Below are 25,844 nucleotides of genomic sequence, written 5' to 3' on the forward strand. Positions count from 1 at the left end.
TCTTCTCTGTGTCCAGAATGCAGTGTAAAAGACAGCGGACTCCTTGGCAAAGCAGAGTTACTGTTACATAGAATCTGTTCGGCTTTTGGTTTCCACTTGATGTAGATTTGTGTTTCTAACTTTCCTAAATATTGCTGTTTGTATTGGATTGTATGAAATAATTCATGGCACAGCTACTTAGCATCCTAGTCATTACTATTGATATCATAACCCTCACACATACAGATTATTTGTTTAACTCCTATATTATATCAATTAGGCACCTGGAGGCAAAGAGACATAATTAGTGTGTCTAAAGTCATAAAATAACAAAGGCTGGACATTAAGAATCTAAATCATTTAACCCCAGAGCCTTTCTGTTTTGTGTATTTAGAGCAAATTTGTATATACCTTTATAGACACACACATATGTATATGTATGTGTATATATAAATATATACTTACATAAGTAAATTCTTATAATATGTACATATGAATTTACCTAAGTATATACTTATTGTAAAGTGTAATAGTCTTTTAAAGAAATAAGCCTTCCCTGGTAATCCAGTGGTAAGAATCTGCCTACCAATGCACAGAACACAGGTTCAACCCTGGGTCCAGGAGGATTCCACATACTGTGGGGCAGCTAAGCCTGTGTGCCACAACTGTGGAGCCCACGTTCTAGACAGAGCTCATGCTCTGCAACCAGAGAAGCCACAAAAATAAGAGTAGTCCCCGCTCTTTGCAACTAGAGAAAGCCTGCATGCAGCAACAAAGACCCACTACAGCTAAAAATAAATAAATTTAAATATATATATATAAAAATACCAAAAGATAAGCAGTTTTTGAGTAACTTTGACCACTGATTTTCCAACAGTTTATCTGAGCTTTTGTTTACATTATGGTAAATACCTCTTGCCCTACCTACTTTGGAAATAATATTTCTTGACAGCATGTAATCATCACAAAATGTGTAGAAGCTCTTTAAAACATATTATGTTATTTTATGTCAGATCTCTCAACTGGGAAACAAACAAGTGGGTATCTTTTGTCCTTTACATCGCCTCAAGTTTAAAGTTGACTGTTTCTTTAAATTAAGAAATTTGGGAAAAAAAAAAAAAAAAAAGGAAAAAAAATTTGAATGAAGTAAAAATTAAGGACTTCAGTGAAAAAATATTTTAACAAGGCCTTTATCCACAAGCTGGAACATCTGGATAATGCATCTGCTACTCTATTAGTTTCTATCCAGAATATTTAAATTGTACCCAAAAATGTATTGACTGTGTTCCAAGTGAAAGTGAAGTCGCTCAGCCGTGTCCGACTCTTTGCGACCTGGTGGACTGTAGCCCCCCAGGCTCTTCCGTCCATGGGATTCTCCAGGCAAGAATACTGGAGTGGGTTGCCATTTCCTTCTCCAAGTAAAGACAGCCAAATTTGATATGATATATACAAATTATATAATCTGCTCTTCAGTAGAGAAACACTGTTGTATTGTCTAATGTTTGAGGCAGGTTTCTTCTTCCTTTTCCTTTGGGATCTCATTCAAATTCATGGTCATTTTTTTAGTGGTATGGGTTTGAGACTCGCAACAGACTGACACATTTGAAGATAAAAGTACAGTGAATTTCTTTTTTTCTCTGATTGTGTTTAGAGTATAGCAACTCTTAAAAACTACCTTTGATTAAATTTTTACAGATTTTATCCAGAAAATATAAAATTTTGAACATGGCATGATCCCATTTTCAGTGTTATGCCATCTCTACTGTTATATTAAAGTTTTAGATTGTAAGCATACAAGAGATGGAGCTCAGAATCTGGCCAATGACTTTCATTTACTAGAAAACTACATAAAACTATTTATACAGTGTCTGGAGTCATATAGCCCTCCTTTATTCTTTATTTCAATAAACTTCTAGTCATGGTGTCTTTTTTTGTTATTCAGGGTAGCTTTGCTGAAAACCTTTCATTTCTTCTGGAAGCTTTAAAAAAAGGTAAATACTAGCTTATTTAACAGTATCAATAGTTTAGCTTTATTTTTCCCTTGATCATATGCTTTATAAAAAAAAATATAAAAAAGAAATAATGACCACTGAAATCCCTATTAATAATGATTATTCCAATTAACATTTTATTTCATATCTTTATTCACCTATAGTATATCATTAGTATAATTTTTATAAGAATGAAATGTTTTCTATTTTATTGTGAAATGTACATCTTTTCACTTACTCATAATATGTTGTAAGCATCTTTCCCTGTCTGTAAATATTGAGTGCATGATCATTTTTATGGTTCTCATGTATCTCATTTTTAAAATATAAGCTATTTTAAAATTGTAACATAATAAATTATAACTGATTAATCACCAGCTATCAACTTTTATTCCTGATTTTGTATAATTAGGAAGAAATGCTTAACTGATCATCCAGATTTCTTGGGGTAAATTTCAATGAGTAGAATACTGGGTTAAAGATTTCACATTTAAAAGCATAAATATTAATTACCAAATTATCCTAGAAGATCCATTTTCTAAACATATTTTAAAGTACTTTTTTTTTCAGAACCTCAAACAATTAATTGTTTTTTTTGTTTGCTTTTTTAATAGAAAAAAATTTTCAGTTTTAATTTTACTAATTTGGGTACTCATGATGTTCATATCAAATTTTAATTGGCCATAGATATTTCCTGATTTGTGTTTTTCCTGTTCTTTGCTTTATTTTGGTGGTTTACCTCATACTTAACTGAGAATTCTTGCACTTGTTTTTTTCTTAATTTTGGTTTGGACTTTTCTGATGAATAGAAGTTTTAAATTATTTACATAATCAAAAGTTTTCTCTTCTTCACACTTTAAAGACATACACTTATATTTTCATCCAGTACGTACACTTATAATTCATAATTTAGCTGAAATTTGTTTTGGAAAGGTGGAAAGTGGAGATGGCTTGAATATACCAAAATGAAATTTCTACCTTATGTAGGTCTGTGTCTAGACTTCTGAGTGGTCCCTGTGGTTTTAATGTCTTTTAGGTTAATGTACTGGAGAAGGCAATGGCACCCACTCCAGTACCATTGCCTTCTCCAATACATTAACCTAAAAGACATTAAAACCACATTATTATCTTTTAGATAGTATTATCCAAACTATAATATCTGATAATATTAATAATTAAAAGAATTATTAATTAACCTGTTTATTACCATGTTTTTTTTCACTTGTTTATGTGGATATAAAGCCTTTGACCTTAAGGAAATAGTGCTTGTTCTATTGCACTTTCCATTGTACTGAGAAAAATGAATCCAGAGTCATGTGAAAGTTTTCCCTATTTTTTGAAATGTTGAAATTATCATTAGTAGGAGTTACAGTAGCTTTGGTTAAACTTCATAGTGTTACCATTGTTTATAAAAATTGTTTCCAGGGGAAGACTTACTTTGCATTTCTAACTAAAAGTGAGTCTGTTTTGAAGTAATAATTTTATGTACTTTTATATTTAAACCCAAAGTATTTTGGTCTATGTAGGTTAAAAAATCTTTGTCTATTTTCTGATGATAGAAGAATTATTTACATAATTTAAGAAACAGTCTTCAGTCATTTAAATGATTTTCTTAACTTTTCATCAATAAAGCTACTAGAAGTCTGGTAATTAGACTTAAAAGTCTGGTAATTAGACTGAAGTACTTGAGGGCAATAGGAGCTATTTTGTCTTTTGAATAATTTTTTGTTGAATAATTGTACATGCATTGGTAAGTGCCCTACTGAAAGTAGGTTAACAGTGTACTTTTCTTGGATTGAGTTTTAGAAAATGAAATGTACTAAATAGTTTGGAAGTTAAAGAAAGTTTGATATGACTGCTTATTAGTATAAAACTCTTATTTTCTCTTAGGTGACCGGACTAGTAGTTGCCCAGTGATCTTCATATTAGATGAATTTGATCTTTTTGCTCATCATAAAAATCAAACACTCCTCTATAACCTTCTTGACATTTCTCAGTCTGCACAGACTCCAGTAGTAATTATTGGTCTTACATGCAGATTGGTAAGTCTTTCTATTTAAAAATAATTGATTATAATGTTTAGAAAATTAAAGCTTAATAACTGACTTAGTTACTATGTAGCTCACTAATGTATTTCATTAGGGTTTGGCACCTTTATGCCACTTTTTAACTCAAAGGAAATGAGGAAACATTTATCACACATGCTTGTAGGCTAATACCTCCCTCCATTTCACTCAGATTACTGAATAAAAAATATGATGTGAGATTTTGCTTAAAAATATTATGTAATTCTACATTAGTAAATAAAGGGAAAATTAACGTCACCACCATTTTATAAAAATTGCTAATGGTTTCTCATACTTTTTATATTTAAGATTCTTTCCATATTTTAAAAGTGCTTGGAATCAGCTCAAAATGATACTAACCCAACTTTGTAGGTATACATCTCTTGAAATGGAAGGGATTATTTCCATCATATTATCATAGTAGTCACTAGCGTCTTTGCTCCTTGGGAGATTTTTAGAATGATTTTAATTGAAGTCTTAATGTAACTATCACATTACTTTGTGAAGACTCCATGCATGTTAAACCTTCAGACAGTTTATGTAGGTCTGTTTGTGTTTACTCTCTCTCTTTTTTAAAATTTTCCCTGGAAGTGGGTGTACCATTCGTGAAAGTACTGCAGTACCAGATCGATGGGTGGAGTGGATGGAGCAAGCTCCCTTTCCATCTCCTAGTTCCAGAAATACATTTAATTCATTGTCCTCAGAATATGTATCAGATACTAAGCTGACAAGAACATATACTACTAGGCAAAAGGCCAAAAAGCATTGTGTTTACCTTCTTTTACTCTCCTTATATGAACTGTCTTATTGAATTCAGGTAAAACTGGTATTTAAGAGTCATCTTAATACTAATATGAGTCATCTTAATACTAACACTATGGCTGCCATGCATTCATAATTTTTATCCTTTTTTTCCCTTCATTTTTAGCAAACTTATGCCAGGCCCTTGTACTTATTTTCCTTTACTACAGCTACTACTCTTTTTTAGAAATGGGAAGCTCTTTACTAAGTCATCTTTCAACAGTCCTGCTAGTACTATTTCTCTAAAGTTCAGTTCAGTCGCTCAGTCGTGTCCGACTCTGTGCAACCCCATGAACTGCAGCACGCCAGGCCTCCCTGTCCATCACCAACTGCCAGAGTTTACCCAAGCCCACATCCATTGAGTTGGTCATGCCATCCAACCATCCCGTCCTCTGTCATCCCCTTCTCCTCCTGCCCTCAATCTTTCCCAGCATCAGGGTCTTTTCAAATGAGTCAGCTCTTTGCATCAGGTGGCCAAATATTGGAGTTTCAGCTTCAACAGCAGTCCTTCCAATGAACGCCCAGGACTGATCTGCTTTAGGATGGACTGGTTGATCTCCTTGTGGTACAAGGAACCCTCAAGAATCTTCTCCAACACCACAGTGCAAAAGCATCAATTCTTCGGCGCTCAGCTTTCTTTATAGTCCAACTCTCACATCCATACATGACTACTGGAAAAACCATACCCTTGACTAGACGAAACTTGTTGGCAAAGTAATGTCTCTGCTTTTTAATATGCTGTCTAGGTTGGTCATAGCTTTCCTTCCAAGAAGTAAGCGTCTTTTAATTTCATGGCTACAGTCACCATCTGCAGTGATTTTGGAGTCCAAAAAAATAAAGTCAGCACTGTTTCCACTGTTTCCCCATCTATTTGCCAGAAGTAATGGGACCAGCTGCCATGATCTTAATTTTCTGAATGTGAAGCTTTAAGCCAACTTTTTCACTCTCCTCTTTGACTTTCATCAAGAGACTCTTTAGTTCTTCTCACTTTCTGCCATAAGGGTGGTGTCATCTGCATATCTGAGGTTATTAATATTTCTCCCAGCAATCTTGATTCCAGCTTGTGCTTCCTCCAGCCCATCATTTCTCATGATGTACTCTGCATAGAAATTTAATAAGCAGGGTGACAATATGCAGCCTTGATGTGCTCCTTTTCCTATTTGGAACCAGTCTGTTGTTCCATATCCAGTTCTAACTGTTGACCTGCATACAGGTTTCTCAAGAGGCAGGTCACGTGGTCTGGTATTCCCATCTCTTTCAGAATTTTCCACAGTTTATTGTGATCCGCACAGTCAAAGGCTTTGGCATAGTCAATAAAGCAGAAGTAGATGTTTTTCTGGAACTGCCTTGCTTTTGTGTTGATCCAGTGGATTCTGGCAATTTGATCTCTGGTTCCTCTGCCTTTTCTAAAACCATCTTGAACATCTGGAAGTTCAAGGTTCACATACTGTTGAAGCCTGGCTTGGAGAATTTGTAGCATTACTTTACTAGCATGTGAGATGAGTGCAATTGTGCGGTAGTCTGAGCATTCTTTGGCATTGCCTTTCTTTGGGATTGAAATCAAAACTGACCTTTTCCAGTCCTGTGGCCACTGCTGAGTTTTCCACATTTGCTGGTGTATTGAGTGTAGCACTTTCATAGCATCATCCTTTACGAAGTGAAATAGCTCAATTGGAATTCCATCACCTCCACTAGCTTTGATCCTAGTGATGCTTCCTAAAGCCCACTTGACTTCACATTCCAGGATGTCTGGCTCTAGTTGAGTGATCCCACCATCATGATTATCTTGGTTGTGAAGATCTTTTTTGTACAGTTCTTCTGTGTATTCTTGCCACCTCTTCTTAGTATCTTCTGCTTCTGTTAGGTCCATACCATTTCTGTCCTTTATTGAGCCTATCTTTGCATGAAATGTTCCCTTGGTATCTGATTTTCTTGAAGAGATCTCTAGTCTTTCCCATTCTGTTGTTTTCCCTCTATTTCTTTGCATTGATCACTGAGGAACACTTTCTTATCTCTCCTTGCTTTCCTTTGGAACTCTGCATTCACATGGGTATATCTTTCCTTTTCTCCTTTGCTTTTCGCTTCTCTTCTTTTCACAGCTATTTGTAAGGCCTCCTCACACAGCCATTTTGCTTTTTTGCATTTTTTTTTCTTGGGGATGGTCTTGATCCCTGTCTCCTGTACAATGTCACGAACCTCTGTCCACAGTTCATTAGGCACTCTGTCTATCAGATCTAGTCCCTTAAATCTATTTCTCACTTCCACTGTATAGTCATAAGGGATTTGATTTAGGTCATACCTGAATGGTCTAGTGGTTTTCCCCACTTTTCCTCAATTTAAGTCTGAATTTGGCAATAAGGAGTTTACAAGCTGAGCCATAGTCAGCTCCTGGTCTTGTTTTTGCTGACTGTATAGAGCTTCTCCATCTTTGGCTGCAAAGAATATAATCAGTCTGTGTTTGGTGTTGACCATCTGGTGATGTCCATGTGTAGCATCTTCTCTTGTGTTTTTGGAAGAGGGTGTTTGCGATGGCCAGTGTGTTCTTTTGGCAAAACTCTATTAGCCTTTTCCCTGCTTCATTCTGTATTCCAAGGCCAAATTTGCCTGTTACTCCAGGTGTTTCTCACTTCCTACTTTTGCATTCCAGTCCCCTGTGATGAAAAGGACATCTTTTTTGGGTGTTAGTTCTAGAAGGTCTTGTAGGTCTTCATAGAACCATTCAAATTCAGCTTTTTCAACGTTACTAGTCGGGGCACAGACTTGGTTTACCATGATATTGAATGGTTTGCCTTGGAAACAAACAGAGATTATTCTGTTGTTTTTGAGATTGCATCCAAGTACTGCATTTTGGATTCTTTTGTTGACTATGATGGCTACTCCATTTCTTCTGAGGGATTCCTGCCCGCAGTAGTAGATATAATGGTCATCTGAGTTAAATTCACTCATTCCAGTCCATCTTAGTTCGCTGCTTCCTGGAATGTTGATAATCACTCTTGCCGTCACCTGTTTGATCATTTCCAATTTGCCTTGATTCATGGACCTAACATTCCAGGTTCCTATGCAATATTGCTCTTTACAGCATCTGACCTTTCTTCTATCGCAAGTCCCATCCACACCTGGGTGGTGTTTTTGCTTTGGCTCCGTCTCTTCAGTCTTTCTGGAGTTATTTCTCCACTCATCTCCAGTAGCATATTGGGCACCTACCGACCTGGGGAATTCTTCTTTCAGTGTCCTATCTTTTGCCTTTTCATACTGTTCATGTTTCATACTTTTCATACTGTTCATTTGATCACATGGACCACAGCCTTGTCTAACTCAGTGAAACTAAGCCATGCCATGTGGGGCCACCCAAGACGGGCGAGTCATGGTGGAGAGGTCTGACAGAATGTGGTCCACTGGAGAAGGGAATGGCAAAGTACTTCAGTATTCTTGCCTTGAGAACATGAACAGTCTCTAAAGAGTAGCTTTCTATGTCCTCCTTCCCCAGTACTTTAGAGCTTTCGATGTATGCTTTCATAATAAGCCTCTCTCAGACTAAATCTGGTGGGTTCTCCACGTATCTTTATTCTTCTTTCTGAAAAATAGCAATATAACACAGTCGTTAAGGAAGGCTGTTCCGTCTTGCTAAAAGCTCTTCCTTTAGATGGAAGTGGCAATGGCAGATGCTGTCGTCCCAACGAGGGCCCAAATAAAGGGTTTGTGGCTCCTTAGTAAAGGCTGTTTTTTATTCTGTATGTTAAATTTTCCAGCTGTGTAACTCTCCAACTGTGTGATTCAAGTCCATCTAGGTGTCCATTTTTAGAGGGAAAGAGCAGAAGGATTGATGGAGTAGTGATTTTGCTAACAAATAACCTCTTCCCTGTGGCATCATTTATTTTCACTATTTCCTCGATCCCCACATTACCAACTTCTGTCATTACTGTCTACCATAAAAATATCGGTTAGTGTTCACCTCTAAATTCTTTTGTTGTCGTTTTATTGTTAAGTTGTGCCTGACACATTGCAGCCCCATGGACTGCAGCATCCCAGGCTTCCCTGTCCTCTGCTATCTCCCAGAATTTGCTCAAATTCATGTCTGTTGAGTCAGTGATGCTATCTGGCCATCTCATCCTCTGCTGTCCCGTTCTCCTTTTGCTTCAGTCTTTTGCTTCCACTATCTCCCAGAGTTTGCTCAAATTCGTGTCTGTTGAGTCGGTGATGCTATCTGGCCATCTCATCCTCTGCTGTCCCTTTCTCCTTTTGCTTCAGTCAGCATCAGCATCTTTTCCATTGAGAGTCAGCTCTTTGCATCAGGTGGCCAGAGTTTTGAAGCTTCAGCTTCATTACCAGTCTTTCCAATGAATATTCAGGGTTGATTTCTTTTAGGATTGACTGGTTTGATCTCCATGCAGTCCAAAGGACCCTCAAGAGTCTTCTCCAGCACCACAGTTCAAAGGCATCAATTTTTTGGTACTCAGCCTTCTTTATGATCCAAATCTCACATCTGTACATGACTACTAGAAAAACCATAGCTTTGACTATACAGACTTCTATCTTTTCCCATTCCCAAGTTAAGGCTCTTAATTCTGTTTGCCCAGCGTTGCTCCCACTACCTTTCAACCACCTACTCAGATGGGTGATCTAGAACTCCTCCTTAGCAGAAAATTAATGTGTAGTATTTCTGAAATAACTTGTAGTTCTCTTATGCTGACACTGTATTTTTCTGTACCTGTAAAAATATCTTAGGTTTTTCAGTCACCTTCCCACTTTCAGCCCCAAACTATTCATCTTTGCTGTCTTCCTTCCCACATTAGCCATGATGCCTTTAATTCTTCCCTATGTATCATTGGTTTCTTAACCTAGAGTCATCTGGGTAGATTTGAAATTCCATATTTCTGGGCCTCACCACAGCTTTTTGTTTTTCTTTTTTATAGAAAATTGACACTAAACTTGCTCCCTCTCTTAAGGGAAAATAGCACATAGCTTCTCAAATGTTACTATAAAAGAGCCAGAAGACAGAATAATTTATTTTACCAATGTAATGCTATATTCTTGCCAGTTTCCTTTTCTATACTTTGTTTCTTACCTCTAGTGTAGCTTCAGCTTAATCTGTATAGTTTAGTGAATTGAATTTTTCTTCATCACATATGCTGCTTCTTGAGTTTTTGCTACATAAAACAATGAAAACAATGTAAGTTTTCATCAATGTTAATTATTAAGTCTAACTACATTTTATTATCTTAATTTTTTTAGATAAACTTCATAGACTGAAATTCCTTATTGAAACTCTTCATGTTACTCTGGAATATAGCTGTATTCACTATGGTTATAATTTTTTAGCAATTATTGTAGGTCTTGCAGTGTTAAAGATTAGCAGAGAAAAACATAATTAGAAAAAGGCTAATCAGGACATCATTGACATCACCAGACCTACAAGTGCTTAGAAGAGGATTAAAAGTAGCTTGCATTAAAAATATTTTTAGAGGTTTGGTTTATTTACGAGTCACATTGTCTTAACCTGTACTACCTTGTAGTCCTACGTATATCAAGGGAATAATTAAAGTCTTTAGAAGCTTGCATAAATTTTTTTAATGCTTAATTGTGTATTACAGGGTAAGCATTGCTAATTATAAGTGGTAGCTCAAATCATACCTGTATCATTGGTATGGTTATTTTAAACATGCATCTCATGGAGATTTTTGTTTTTAAGGATATTTTGGAACTCTTAGAAAAAAGAGTGAAGTCACGATTTTCCCACCGGCAGATACACTTAATGAATTCATTTAGTTTTCCACAGTATCTTAAAATATTTAAAGAACAATTATCTCTACCTTCGGTATTTCCAGAGGAGATTTTCGCCGAGAAATGGAATGAGAATGTACAGGTAATTTGGAACAAAAACAATAATATTAAAGTTATTTTTGTGTCTTGCTATACCATTTGAAAGCATTTGAAACTTGAAAATTTTTATAATCTGTAAATTAGCATAAAGTTTCTAATGTTACTGTGGCATAAAACTGCATTAATATATACTGTTGTGTGTTTTTTATTTTAAAAAACAGTTGAAATGTCATACCTCCTGTTTTTTTCCTCAAAAGAACTTTTATGAGATTTGTTTTATATCTTGTTTATATTTTAGATTATTTTGTTAATGAATTTCATCATTAAATGTTTTCTTTATTTTACAAGTTTAGCAATATACTAACTTAGTAAGGTTCATACATATCTGTAGATTGTGGATTTTTCTTCTTATGAAGAGTTAAGCTTTTTTCTTCTTGGGTCTGTTAAGACTGGCACCTTTGGTTATATTATCTCTATTGACAAATGCTATCTTTGAGTTCTTGGATTTACTAAACGTTGTGGACTCTGTAAATTTACTTAAGTTGATGAGCATAACTTCTGCAGGCTATTGTTGTATCAACTAAGCATCAGATCAGATCAGATCAGATCAGTCGCTCAGTCGTGTCTGACTCTTTGTGACCCCATGAATCGCAGCACGCCAGGCCTCCCTGTCCGTCACCAACTCCCGGACTTCACTCAGACTCATGCCCATCAAGTCAATGATGCCATCCAGCCATCTCATCCTCTGTCGTCCCCTTCTCCTCTTGCCCCCAATCCTTCCCAGCATCAGCGTCTTTTCCAATGAGTCAACTCTTCACATGAGGTGGCCAAAGTACTGGAGTTTCAGCTTTAGCATCATTCCTGCCAAAGAAATCCCAGGGCCGATCTCCTTCAGAATGGACTGGTTGGATCTCCTTGCAGTCCAAGGGACTCTCAAGAGTCTTCTCCAACACCACAGTTCAAAAGCATCAATTCTTCGGCGCTCAGCCTTCCTCACAGTCCAACTCTCACATCCATACATGACCACAGGAAAAACCATAGCCTTGACTAGATGGACCTTTGTTGGCAAAGTAATGTCTCTGCTTTTGAATATGCTATCTAGGTTGGTCATAACTTTCCTTCCAAGGAGTAAGCATCTTTTAATTTCAAGTAAGCATACTAGCATCCATTTATCTTATACTGAAAGTTTTAGTTGTTAGGGAGAAGGGAGAGTGTATGTATGTGAATATGTGATTAATAATGTGTTTGAAAAACAGTGTTCCTGATAAATCTCACACATTAAAACTATGGGCCTTATAGAAAATATTGGAATCCTTGGTTTTGTAAGAATTGGGAATAACTGGTCTATAATATTAAATACTAATGTGTGAGGATGATTAGTTTTGCTTAGAGTTACACAGTCTATTGGAGGAGGAAATGGCAACCCACTCCAGTATTCTTGCCTGGGAAATCCCATGGTCAGAGGAACCTGATGGGCTGCAGTCCATGGGGCACAAAGAGTTGGACACAACTGAGCAACTAAACAACAAACATAACACAGTCTATATTCATTGGCTCTAAAAAGATTTTTTATGTTATAGCAATAATGGCAGTTGATATTATTTTTACTATAAAATCTTTAGTATCAATACCAAATTAAAAGTGAGACTCTGCATTTATTTTGCTCTTTAATAATTTTTTCCCCATCTTTGTTGAGGTATGATTAACAAATTAGAAATTGTTTATATTAGTGTACAACTTGATGTTTTGGTATACTTTGTGAAATACCACAATCAAGCTATTTAACATATCCATCACTTCATATAGATTTTTTCTCATCTTTGTTTTAATTTTGTGGTAAAACACTTAAGTTTTATCTTCTAAGCAGATTTCAAGTACATAGTACTATATTGTTAACTATAATCATGTTACTGCACATTACATGTGCAGAACTTACTCAACTTGTGTAAATGAAACTTGATTCTTATTTTGATTTTAAAATACTCTGCTCATGTAAGCACTATTAATTTTGACACTGTTTTTAAAATTAAAAGCTCATATAATAAAATTTAATCAGTGCTTTAGAAACATGGTAAAAAGTAGAATTTTCCCTTACGTTCACGCCCATCTTCCCTCCTTTCACTGCAAAGTAATTATTTGGTTTATAGCATTTCAGACCTTACGTACATGCTGAAGTTGTTTTTACATGAAGGATTCAAACCTTAAATGTTATTCTCTGGCTTATCTTTTTTACTTTGTTCTACCTTTGTTCTGATTGTTAATTATTTTTCCTAATATAACTATACAGAATTTTATGTCAAAATAATTGACTGTTTTCCTTAAGACCCAGATATTGTGTCATGATATAACTAGTGAGTCTTCCCTTCTGCCCTCCTGCCCAAATTAATTTTGCCTGGAACTCAGTAATTTACTATGTCATGTAAGTTTTTCTTGATACTGCACCTGACTGAAGGATTTCATGCTTTATGAACACTTTATGGTTGGTGCTCTAATATTGTCTTTTTCTTTATCTGGGTCTGAAGTGCATCAGAGCTCTGGATCTTTGCCCTGTGAATCCACTTTTGAGTGTGTCACAAACTTTCACTTTTCCTAAATCTTGAACTGATTGTCATGTTAACAATAGTTATTTTTCTGATTGCTTTAGTGATCAGACACAGTCTTTCCTAGAATTTAAATGTCTTGATTTTCCAGCGCTTATTGTATTCTTATCTCTGCTCTCTTTCTTTTCCTAAAATGACTCCATAAGCCTAGATTGTACTGTCCTGTCCTGGATTTTTCTGTCCTTCCCTGCTGTGTTGCATTCTGAGCATCTTATAGTGGGTATATAAAGGAAGTAGATGGTCACAGTTTCTATGAAGTATAACTTTTGATGACTCAGAAAATGGTAAGCATATGATAATAGAGTTGCTTGCCCTTATTTTTTTTTTGTCCTTTGCTGACCACTGAGTTAAGGGGTAGGATGATAGGAATGAATGTGAAAACACTCCCGTCATCTTTTTGATTATTTTGTGATTCTTTCTTTCTTAAGGTAGAACTAGTACCACTGGAGTTTCTGTCTCTTAGCACTGATATTTTCTTGCCCCGTCCTGAAACTCCAGTACTTTGGCCACCTCATGCTAAGAGTTGACTCATTGGAAAAGACTCTGATGCTGAGAGGGATTGGGGGCAAGAGGAGAAGGGGACGACAGAGGATGAGATGGCTAGATGGCATCACTGACTCGATGGGCATGAGTCTGAGTGAAGTCCGGGAGTTGGTGATGGACAGGGAGGCCTGGCGTGCTGCGATTCATGGGGTCGCAAAGAGTCGGACACGACTGAGCGACTGATCTGATCTGATCTGAATCATCATTTGCCACCTCCCTTTGGAATATGCCCAGAAACAAAACAACAACAACAAAAAAAGCCCAGAAAACTAAGTACACTATATTTTCTAGAGTTAAAACTGTATGTCTCTACTTCCCACTGGAAGAAGATCCAGATTCAGGAATAAGTTCCAGTCTAATGGGCTGAATTCTCCAAGCCAGGCTTCAACAGTATGTGAACTGTGAACTTCCAGATGTTCAAGCTAGATTTAGAAAAGGCAGAGGAACCAGAGATCAAATTGCCAACATCCGCTGGATCATGGAAAAAGCAAGAGAGTTCTAGGAAAACATCTACTTCTTATTGACTATGCCAAAGCCTTTGGCTGTGTGGATCACAATAAACTGGAAAATTCTGAAAGAGATGGGAATACCAGACCACCTGACCTGCTTCCTGAGAAATCTGTATGCAGGTTAGGAAGTAACAGTTAGAACTGGACATGGAACAATGGACTGGTTCCAAATTGGGAAAGGAGTACATCAAGGCTGTATATTGTCACCCTCTTATTTAACTTATATGCAGAGTACATCATCAGAAATGCTGGGCTGGATGAAGCACAAGCTGGAATCAAGATCACTGGGAGAAATATCAATAACCTCAGATATGCAGATGACACCACCCTTATGGTAGAAAGTGAAGAATAACTAAAAAGTCTCTTGATGAAAGTGAAAGAGAAAAGTAAAAGTTGGCTTAAAACTCAACATTCAGAAAACTAAGATCATGGTATCTGGTCCCATCAATTCATGGCAGATGGATGGGGACACAGTAGAAGCAATGAGAGACTTAATTTTCTTAGATTCCCAAGTCACTACAGATGATGACTGCAGCCATGAAATTAAAAGACACTTGCTCCTTGGAAGAAAAGTTATGACCAACCTAGACAGCATATTAAAAAGCAGAGACTTTACTTTGTCAACAAAGTTCCATCTAGTCAAAGCTATGGTTTTTCCAGTAGTTGTGTATGGATGTGAGAGTTGGATTGTAAAGAAAGCTGAGCGCAGAAGAATTGATGTTTTCGAGCTGTGGTGTTGGAGAAGACTCTTGAGAGTCCCTTGGATTGCAAGGAGATCCAACCAGTCCATCCTAAAGGAAATCAGTATTGAATATTCGTTGAAAGGACTGATGTTGAAGCTGAAACTCCAATACTTTGGCCACCTGATGCAAAGAACTGACTCATTTGAAAAGACCCTGCTGCTGTGAAAGATTAAAGTCGGGAGGAGAAGGGGATGACAGAGGATGGGATGGTTGGATGACATCATCAACTCAATGGACATGAGTTTGTGTAACTCCAGGAGTTGGTGATGGACAGGGAGGCTGCTGTCCATCCAACTGCTGCAGTTCATGGGTTGCAAAGAGTCGGACACGATGAACGACGAACTGAACTGAATGGGATGAAGTTTTATGCTCTCAGTAAATACACTATCCTAGTTATTATAGTCCCCAATCTGTTGCTGCTGTTTTTAGTCTTTATCTTATTCAGGGAAGCTGTCTAGTCCCTTTTTGCCAATAGCATTTGGAATATGCTAATAAATGAGCTTCAGTTGAAGAAAAAAATTAAAATGTCAGCACCATGGCCAGAGGCCTTGCCTGAAAATGGAGGTGTGCATTGAAGGAGCTATCCTTTCTCTCAGTGCTGATTATCCAGCAAGTTTTTTCAAATTCTAGGTTTAAACAGAAAGCAAAGGTAATGCTAACAAGTCACCTATGGAATTGCATCCAAGAAATATCTTCATGATAGACTTGAACCTAGACATCCTACCAGCTTGAGTGTTTGTTTTAGTCCTATGGAAATGTGTAAGTAAGCAGGATAAACAACATCTCAGCAAGGCAGTGTAAGAAAAATCTCTGTATAAAAGCATCTTAAGAGGACCATATCTATTTCTCTTCAAAGGAAGTTCCCACAAAGTGCTATAGCTAAGTTCAAGAAAGATCCCCTGCTGTCTTAACCTTTCAGTTAACAGGAGGTGAAAATGTTTAACAGGAACAGACTAGGAGACTTGGTACCTGTACTGCTGCCAGTGAGTTGTCCCTGGAGCAGCATGAATCCTGCTGTTCCTCTATAACATTGCTGTTCCCCTATAACACTCTTCTGAGAAACTGCCTGTGAAGCAAACTGCAGTGAGCATGTTAAGAAGTTGTTTCTGCAACTGTTACTCCTGTGCTTATTGGCGAAAAGGGACTCTACAGCTTCCATGAATAAGATAAAGACTAAAAACAGTAGCAAGGGTTGGAAACTATAATAACTAGGATAGTGTATTTACTGGGAGCATAAAACTTCACCCCATTAGACTTGAACTTATGCCTGAATCTGGATCTTCTTCCAGTGGGAAGTAGAAACATACAATTTTAACTCTAGAAAATACAGTATACTTAGTTTTCTGGGATTTTTTTGTTACTGTTGTTAAAGAATTTTTATTCCTTGCAGATGACTTTTGAAAAATTATATCAATCTTAGCCAAGCCTTTTTTGTCTCTGCCAACTCTGAATTTACTGTCCTTGCATCTAATCTTTTGTTCAGTGCCAAATGAACCTCACGGTTCATTGATCCTTATTCACTGCAGTCACTGTTTTTAGTCTTTTCTTTCTTTCTTAAAGGGCTTGCTGTTGCTGTATAAACAGGGTCAAATACCCTTTGGAAGTATACCAGATGAGCATAAAATAATAAAGTAATACATATTAAAGAAAACTTTTGGAAATTAACTGTAATCCTTCTAAAATTGGTGCCTCTCACCAAGTAACTTATAAAGTTGATATATTAAGTATATATTTAGGTATTGCTTTTTTAAATGGCCCTCAGTTCAGTCACTCAGTTGTGTCCCACTCTTTGCGACCCTATGAACCGCAGCACGCCAGGCCTCCCTGTCCATCACCAACTCCCAGAGTCCACTCAAACTCATGTCCATCGATGAGTGATGCCATCCAGCCATCTCATCTTCTGTCGTCCCCTTCTCCTCCTGACCCCAATCCCTCCCTGCATCAGGGTCTTTTCAAATGAGTCAGCTCTTTGCATCAGGTGGCCAAAGTATTGGAGTTTCAGCTTCAACATCAGTCTTTCCAATGAACAACCAGGACTGATCTTTAGGATGGACTGGTTGGCCAAATTGACCTTTAAATTTCTGAAGCCATCAACCTCTCAAAATATATCTTAATTTAGTTATACAAAGTATATAGTTTTATTACCACTTCCCTCTTGAAGTGTGTCCCTCTTGTTTTCTTCCCCTGGTTTTATTGCTCTCTCTTGGATTCTGTTCACTTGTTCAACATCTTTCTCAATCCCTTACTTTGCTCCTTTTTTTCCCTTTACTTCTTAAATGTCAGTAATACAAGTTTCACTTCTGACTACATCTCCCTCTTCACTCCTCCTAGGACATTCTATTCCCTGTAGTTTCATCTTTTCATTTTTTTGTATCCCCTTTTACCCTTCATCTCTGTTTTTCACCAGTAGAGTCTCCATCAGACGTGTCTTCTATAAATGTTTTTCTTTCTTGTCTTCACACCAGTGTGCTAATTCAGACTCATTTTGTTTCTTATATGGAGAATTGCAGTTATCTCCAATTAAGCTTTACTGCCTTTGTCTTTCCATACAATCAGTCTGCCAGTAACTGAACCTCAGGATATTGTGACTACGCATCTTTTGTCCATATGCCACAGTCTCCCTGCAGTGCTCATGTTGTTCCCTAAAATTGTAATGCTCTGTCTTCTTTGTAGCCTATTACCTCATACATGTTAAGCATTCTTTGTAATACTTTACCTTGTGTTTGAATTCTTGCTTCTCTGCTGGCTCAGTTCAGTTCAGTTCAGTCGCTCATCATGTCCAACTCTTTGTGATCCTTATGAACCACAGCACGCCAGTCCTCCTTGTCCATCACCAACTCCCGGAGATCACCCAAACCCATGTCCATTGAGCCGGTGATGCCATCCAACCATCTCATCCTCTGTTGTCCCCTTCTCCTCCTGCCCTAAATCTTTCCCAGCATCAGAGTCTTTTCCAATGACTCAGCTCTTCACATCAGGTGGCCAGAGTATTGGGAATTTCAGCTTCAACATCAGTCCTTCCAGTGAACACCCAGGACTGATCTCCTTTAGGGTGGACTGGTTGGAGATCTTGCAGCCTAGGGGACTCTCAAGAGTCTTCTCCAACACCACAGTTTAAAAGCATCAATTCTTCTGCGCTCAGCCTTCTTTATAGTCCAACTCTCACATCCATACATGACTACTGGAAAAACCAAAGCCTTGACTAGACGGACCTTTGTTGACAAAGTAATGTCTCTGCTTTTTAATATGCTGTCTAGGTTGGTTATAACTTTCCTTCCAAGGAGTAAGCGTCTTTTAGTTTCATGGCTGCAATCACTGTCTACAGTGATTTTAGCTCCCAAAAATAAAGTCAGGCACCGTTTCCACTATTTACCCATCTATTTGCAATGAAGTGATAGGACTGGATGCCATGATCTTACTATTTGAATATTGAGCTTTTACTCTCCATATACGTTAAATAAGCAGGGTAACAATATACAGCCTTGACGTACTCCTTTTCCTATTGGAAACCAGTCTGTTGTTCCATGTCCAGTTCTAACTGTTTCCATACTTGCATACAGGTTTCTCAAGAGACAGCTCAGATGATCTGGTATTCCCATCTCTTTCAGAATTTTCCACAGTTTATTGTGATCCACGCAGTCAAAGGTTTACTCCAATCACCTGGAGTAACGGGCAAATTTGGCCTTGGAGTACAGAATGAAGCAGGGCAAAGGCTGATAGAGTTTTGCCAAGAGAATGCACTGGCCATCACAAACACCCTCTTCCAAAAACACAAGAGAAGACGCTACACGTGGACATCACCAGATGGCCAACACCGAAATCAGATTGATTATATTCTTTGCTGGCAAAGATGGAGAAGCTCTATACAGTCAGCAAAAACAAGACCAGAAGCTGACTATGGCTCAGCTTGTAAACTCCTTATTGCCAAATTCAGACTTAAATTGAGGAAAGTGGGGAAAACCACTAGACCATTCAGGTATGACCTAAATGACTATACAGTGGAAGTGAGAAATAGATTTAAGGGACTAGATCTGATATACCGAGTGCCTAATGAACTATGGACAGAGGTTTGTGACATTGTACAGGAGACAGGGATCAAGACCATCCCCAAGAAAAAGAAATGCAAAAAGGCAAAATGGCTGTTTGAGGAAGGCTTACAAATAGCTGTGAAAAGAAGAGAAGTGAAAAGCAAAGGAGAAAAAGAAAGATATAAGCATCTGAATGCAGAGTTCCAAAGAATAGCAAGGAGAGTAAGAAAGCCTTCCTAAGTGATCACTGCAAAGAAATAGAGGAAAACAATAGAATCAGAAAGACTAGAGAGATCTCTTCAAGAAAATTAGAGATACCAAGGGAACATTTCATGCAAAGATGGGCTCAATAAAGGACAGAGATGGTATGGACCTAACAGAAGCAGAAGATATTAAGAAGACGTGTCAAGACACACAGAAGAACTGTACAAAGAAGATCTTCACGACCCAGATAATCACGATGGTGGGATCACTTAACTAGAGCCAGACATCCTGGAATGTGAAGTCAAGTGGGCCTTAGAAAGCACCACTATGAACAAAGCTAGTGGAGGTGATGGAATTCCAGTGGAGCTATTTCAAATCCTGAAAGATGATGCTGTGAAAGTGCTGCACTCAATATGCCAGCAAATTTGGAAAACTCAGCAGTGGCCACAGGACTGGAAAAGGTCAGTTTTGATTTCAATCCCAAAGAAAGGCAGTGCCAAAACATGCTTAAACTACCCCACAGTTGCTCTCATCTCACATGCTAGTAAAGTAATGCTCAAAATTCTCCAAGCCAGGCTTCAGCAATATGTGACTCATGAACTTCCAGATATTCAAGCTGTTTTTGGGAAAGGCAGAGGAACCAGAGACCAAATTGCCAACATCTGCTGGATCATTGAAAAAGCAAGCAAGTTCCAGAAAAACATCTATTTCTGTTTTATTGACTATGCCAAAGCCTTTGACTGCATGGATCCAATAAACTGTGGAAATTCTGGTGGCTCAGTGGTGAAGAATCTGCCTGCCAGTGCAGGAGGCACTGGTTTGATCCCTGAATTGGGAAGATCTCCTGGAAAAGGAAATGGCAGCCCACTCCAGTAGTTTTGCCTGGTAAATCCCATGGACATAGGAACGTAGCAAGCTGCAGTCCATGGGGTTGGAAAAGAGTCGGACACAACTGAGTGACTAAGCAACAACAAATAACCCTCATTCTCTGTTGCATGTACTACTACATTTTGATCATCCCACTACTGTGATTGAATAAATTTTATGGTAACAAGGGTTATGTTTATCTTTGTGTCTTCAGAATTAACATAAAGGGTAGAGGATAAGGAGAAAATCAATAGAGTAGAAATTTGTTTTTGATTTTTTTGTTTTTCCCCAAAAGACTAGCACCTATTTAATAATGAATAACTACTAGATAGAGTAAATGAGGTGTACTGACCAGTGAGGCATAATGTTATATTTAGGTTTTAATCTGCATTCTTCCTTAATTCTGTTTTGATTTTTTTCATCTAGAGTCTCTCAGAAGATAGAAGTGTGAAAGAAGTGCTGCAGAAGCATTTTAATGTCAGCAAAAACCTGCGTTCATTACACATGCTACTGGTTTGTATCAATTTTATTTTTATTCACTCATTCTCTTTCACCAGGTAATTATGTTCTGATGGGAACTGGTTAAACCTCTAGATAAATTTTGTGAGAATTAACATATCTACTACATTAGGTCTTCCAATCCCTGAATATGATACATCTCTTTTTTTATTTAGTTCTTTGATTTCTTTTATCATCATTTTATAAATCTCACCTCACAGATCCTGTGTATGTTTTCAGTGTAATCTTAAGTGTTTAACTTCCTTTGGAACAATTGTAAATAATACTTTGTTTTTAATTTTTGTCTTAGCATTCTCATTGATAGTATATAGAAATGTGATTTCTTTGTTGTTGATGTTATTTTCTGCAATATTGCTGAACTCATTTAGTTAAGTTTTTTTTAATAGACTTCTTGAGATTTTCTATATAGATAATCATGTCATCTGCAAATAGTTTTTCTTTTTACCTTTCTAATTTGTATATGTTTTATTTCTTTTTTCAATGGCTAGAACTTCTTGCGCTATATTAAATTAGAATGGTGCAGGTGTATAATGCCAAGCTTAGGGCAAAAACTTTCAGTCTTTTACTATCAAATATGATATAAGCTGAAGCTTTTTAATACATGTTTATTGTCAAGTTATGGCAATTCCCATCTATCCATAAATTGCTGAGAGTTTGTTGTGATTGTGTTGGATTTTGCCAGATGTTTATTTTTTTAATCCATGAACATGATATATGACTTTTCTTGTTTAGCTTGTTATGTTGAACAACATTGCTTGATTTTTTTTTTATTTCTGCCATTTCAAAATCTTTTTTATTGTAATGAGTAAATGGAAATCGAATACACACACTTAAGTGCATGAAATGTGCAAATCACTTAACATGACCTAATTTTTCTTCATATATTATTGTTATTTCTCACCTTCTAATATCTTGGATCCAAATGTTGAACTAGCTTTACGTGCCTGGACAAATCCTACCTGGTCATAGTCTTTCACCAAGTAATTCTATCTTAAGTTTAAACAGTATCAAGAAAGGGGTACTTAATTTTTCTGAAAAGTAAACTTCCTTTGCTAGAGTATTTGATACTAGACTACTATTTCTAGAAAGTTATTTATTCATTATTATGAAAGGTGTAGCAAATACCTTTCAAAGAGAAAATAATTTTGGTTTCATGAGTTTCTTTTTGGTCACTTTCATTTTATGATAATAATGGGTATCACTTATTAAATAGCACAGAAGTCAGGTGACCTAGTTACTTTGTGTGTTAGTCGCTCAGTCGTGTCTGACTGAGTGACCCCATGGACTGTAGCGCGCCAGGCTCCTCTGTCCATGAAATTCTCCAGGCAAGAATACTGGAGTGGGTTGTCGTTTCCTGCTCTAGTTATGACCAGCATTGTATCTTACCATTATATTAATCCTGTTTTTTTGTTATTGCTTTTTTTTTTTTTTAATGTTTGGGTGTTATCCTTACCTTTGAGGTAACTGATGTTTTTTGAGGTTAAATAACTTACCCCATGTCACACAGCTAGTAGATAATAAACCCACGACTCAAATCCAAGTCTCTCTGGCTTAAGGCTTATCCTGCTTTACTCTTACATGGTTCTGTCATGTTTTTGTTTTTTCTTTTTACAGAGTCTCCTTCTCCATTTCTGGTTTTGCTTAGGAAACTTAAGAGAATTTTCCTCCCTGTGTATTTACCCTCTGATTAGCACATCCTCCTCCCATTTATCAAAACCATACTGCCATTTTCAGCAATAGCTGTCTTTATCACAGAGGTATTACAGAGACTAAGAATTTTTAGAGTAGAGACTTTAGTAATTTAGGTACCTGTGTTTACGAACTTATAGTATTTGGAGGATACACACACACACATACATACATACATAAATACATACCTCTCATTGGAGAAGGGCTAGGATACCCACTACAGTATTCTTGGGCTTCCGTGGTGGCTCAGTCAGTAAAGAATCCACTTGCAATGCAAGAGACCTGGGTTCAATCCCTGGGTTGGGAAGATCCCCTGAAGGAGGGCGTGGCAACCTTGCCTGGAGAATTCCCATGGATACAGGAGCCTGATGGGGTACAGTCCATGGGGTCACAAAGTTGTACACGACTGAATGAATAAGCACAGCATAGCATACCTTTCATTCTGGAAAAATGTCCGGCTCAAAATTGTCAACATGAGAAAGCACTGTTTTGCTAGTTTCCTATTATATTTTTAATTCAATTTTTGTTTTGAGTTTTCTTTTTTAAGAAAAGTTTTGTAATTGGTAGAAATTATAAAGAAAATAAAGACTGAGATTAAATATAGTTTGCTAATTTTTCAATAAAATTAAGGAGTTATACACATGGTACAATAAAATACCCTCAAATGCATAGCCTAAAGGTAATTTCAGATTGATAAACCTAAATATATGTATAAAAACAAAGCTTTTTTTTTTAATTAGAAGAAAAATATGTTTGTATACTTGAAGTAGGAAAAGATTGCTTAGAGAAGTTTACACAAATTACAAACCATAGGAGAAAAGACAGTTAATGTTAATTATATTGAATTTTTTGTTAAATGTCTGGACACTGGAAGATACCATAGAAGAAGTGATTAGGAGATGGAAAATGCAATGCATGTAATCATCAACACTGTCCATAATGTATAAAAAGCTTCTACAGTAATCAGTAAAGGAACAAACTGTGAATATGAGTGAATATGAGCGAAAGAACTAAGAATAATCTACCATGTAGAATCCTACATGATTTATAAGTTACAAAGATATTTAACTTCTCCACTATAGGGAAATGGTGTACAATTTCAATTTTACAATTAAACCTTTTTTTTCTGCCAGTTTGGTGGGTGTGCAAAGTTTATGTCTGATGATATGGTGTCTGTGTTGCATAAGTTCAAGATGATATTTATATAAAACTTGAAAATTACTCTGTATTGTCTAGGAATACAAAGATATGTAGTAGAAGGATGAAGACATGCATGATTTTTTTTTTACCTGGAGAAGAGTAGAGTCCAACCAGGGCAAGAGACAGGGGCTTCAACTCTGTAAGTTTATATTTCATAAGCTGAGGAAGTGGTCATGGATATTCATTATATTACTCTCTTGCCTATTTATATGTCGAAAATATTTTATAATAAAAAGGAAAGGTAAGAGAATGGGAAGGAGCTACTGGGTTCCTGCGTCCCTCCCAGTAGGGGAATGAAGGTCAAGGTTTACCAAACCCTTTTGTTCAATTAAGGACCCTGGGCCCTGGTTAAAAAAGGGAGAGAGTTCAAGGCAATAAAAGGCAAAACCACTACAATATTATAAAGTAATCAGCCTCCGATTAAAATAAATTTATATTAAAAAAATAAAAACAAAAATAAACAAATGGAACCTACTCAAACTTACAAGCTCTTGTATAGCAAAGGAAATCCATAAACAAAATAAAAAGACAACCTGCAGAGTGGGACAAAATTTTGCAAATGGTGTGACAGACAAGATCTTAATTTCCAAAATACCAAACAGCTCATACAACTTAATAACAAAAAAAAAGCCAACCGAATCAAAAAACGGGCAGAGGAGCTAAATAAATACTTCTCCAAAGACGATATACAGATGGAAACAGGCACATGAAAAGAAGCTTAAACTCACTAATTATTAGAGAAATGCAAATCAAAAGTATGGTGAGGTACCATCTTAACACCAGTGAGAATGGCCATCATCAAAAACGCTATACATAACAGATGCTGGGCAAGGTGTGAAGAAAATGAACACTCGTACACTGTTGGAAATGTAAATTGCTCCATCTACTATGGAAAATAGCGCAGAAGTTCTTTAGGAAACTAAAAATAGAGTTGCCATATGATCCAGTAATCTCATTCCTGGGCATATGTTTGGACAAAACTATAATTCAAAAAAATGTACACAGACACACTTTCATAACAGCGCTATTCACAGTAGCCATCACATGGAAACAACCTAAATGACCATCAACAGATAAATGAAAAAAGAAGAAGTGGTATGTACATAACTACAGAATACTATTTAGCCATAATAAAAAGAATGAAATAATGCCATTTGCAGCAACATGGATGGACCTGGAGATTATCATACTAAGTTAGAAAGAAAGATAAATATCATATGCTATCACTTCCATGTTGAATCTAAAATATGACACAAATGAACCTATCTACGAGACAGAAACAGACTCAAAAGCTTAGAGAATAGGTCTGTGGCTGCCGAGGGCAAGAGTGGGGTAGGTTGGGAGTTCGCAATTTGCAGATGTTAACTATGATATGTAGAATGGATAGACAGCAAGATTGTATAATAAGCAGAGGGAACTATATTCAGTATCCTGTGATAAACCATAATGGAAAAGAATAGGAAAAATAATATATATGTATGTATAACTGAATTAGTTTGCTGTATAGTAGATATTAACCCAATATTGTATATCAACTATACTTATATAAAATAATTTTTTTTTAAAAAGGGAGGGAGTTTCTAATGTAAATGTCCCAACTATTACATTACATATATAATACGTAGACTAAGGAATTACTCATTGTTTATGTGGAATTCAAATTTAATCAGATACCATGCATTTTTATCTGCTGATTTTATCTATATGAACTAAATGCAGAGTCAGTTATATTTCAGTGAAAAATAAACTTTAAAAAAAAATTTAGTTGTTATCAAGGTTACAAATAAAAACTTCAAATGCAGAAGTTTTGTTAGTTGTTGAGCAGACAGCTTGCTACACAAAAGCAACTTGCTCCCTGCTTTCCAGGAGAGTTGTTTCTGGGTATGATTTTATTTTTGTTTTTTTCTTCTTAATACAATTGAACATCAAAGTGGCTGAGTTCTGTCTGTCACATAAGACTAACCTGGATTGGTTGATTGGGTGGTGAGAAAGTTTATAGAAGTCATAGTTCTGCCTTTTTGTTCTGGAGCTTTGAATAGTATTCTTACTTATTTTTGGTCTCTTCTCCTCCTTTTAAAATGTTTTTTTCTTCTTTTGAGGATTTGTAATCAAGCAAGATATGCAAATAGGAAGAGGTCGAGAGAGCAGCAAGAAGTTTTTAATGCTTTATTTACATTTATACATTTATGTGGCTTATGAATTGAAATATTGTATTTAAATAGAGCTAAATTTGAGAGTAACTTTCCCAAGTATTAATTACTCTTTCATAACTCTAAATTAAGTTT

At 36.6% G+C, this 25,844-nt stretch overlaps 1 protein-coding gene and 1 pseudogene across 2 annotated transcripts in view; one reads left to right on the forward strand and one right to left on the reverse strand.

Annotated features, from left to right (window-relative positions):
- Positions 1-25,844, forward strand: part of ORC4 (origin recognition complex subunit 4) — an 88,564-nt gene that overhangs the window by 57,914 nt on the left and 4,806 nt on the right. The window contains exons 7-10 of one of the 2 annotated variants that reach the window (XM_025261710.3): positions 1,922-1,970; positions 3,861-4,012; positions 10,527-10,700; positions 20,578-20,664. In XM_025261710.3, the coding sequence (XP_025117495.1) occupies positions 1,922-1,970; positions 3,861-4,012; positions 10,527-10,700; positions 20,578-20,664 (462 nt within the window). The remainder of the gene's footprint in view (positions 1-1,921; positions 1,971-3,860; positions 4,013-10,526; positions 10,701-20,577; positions 20,665-25,844) is intronic. The other variant, XM_025261720.3, reaches the window with a different exon arrangement.
- LOC112583097 lies at positions 4,626-4,803 on the reverse strand (annotated as a pseudogene).

Source organism: Bubalus bubalis, chromosome 2, assembly GCF_019923935.1.
Source record: "Bubalus bubalis isolate 160015118507 breed Murrah chromosome 2, NDDB_SH_1, whole genome shotgun sequence".
Classification (NCBI taxonomy): Eukaryota; Metazoa; Chordata; class Mammalia; order Artiodactyla; family Bovidae; genus Bubalus; species Bubalus bubalis.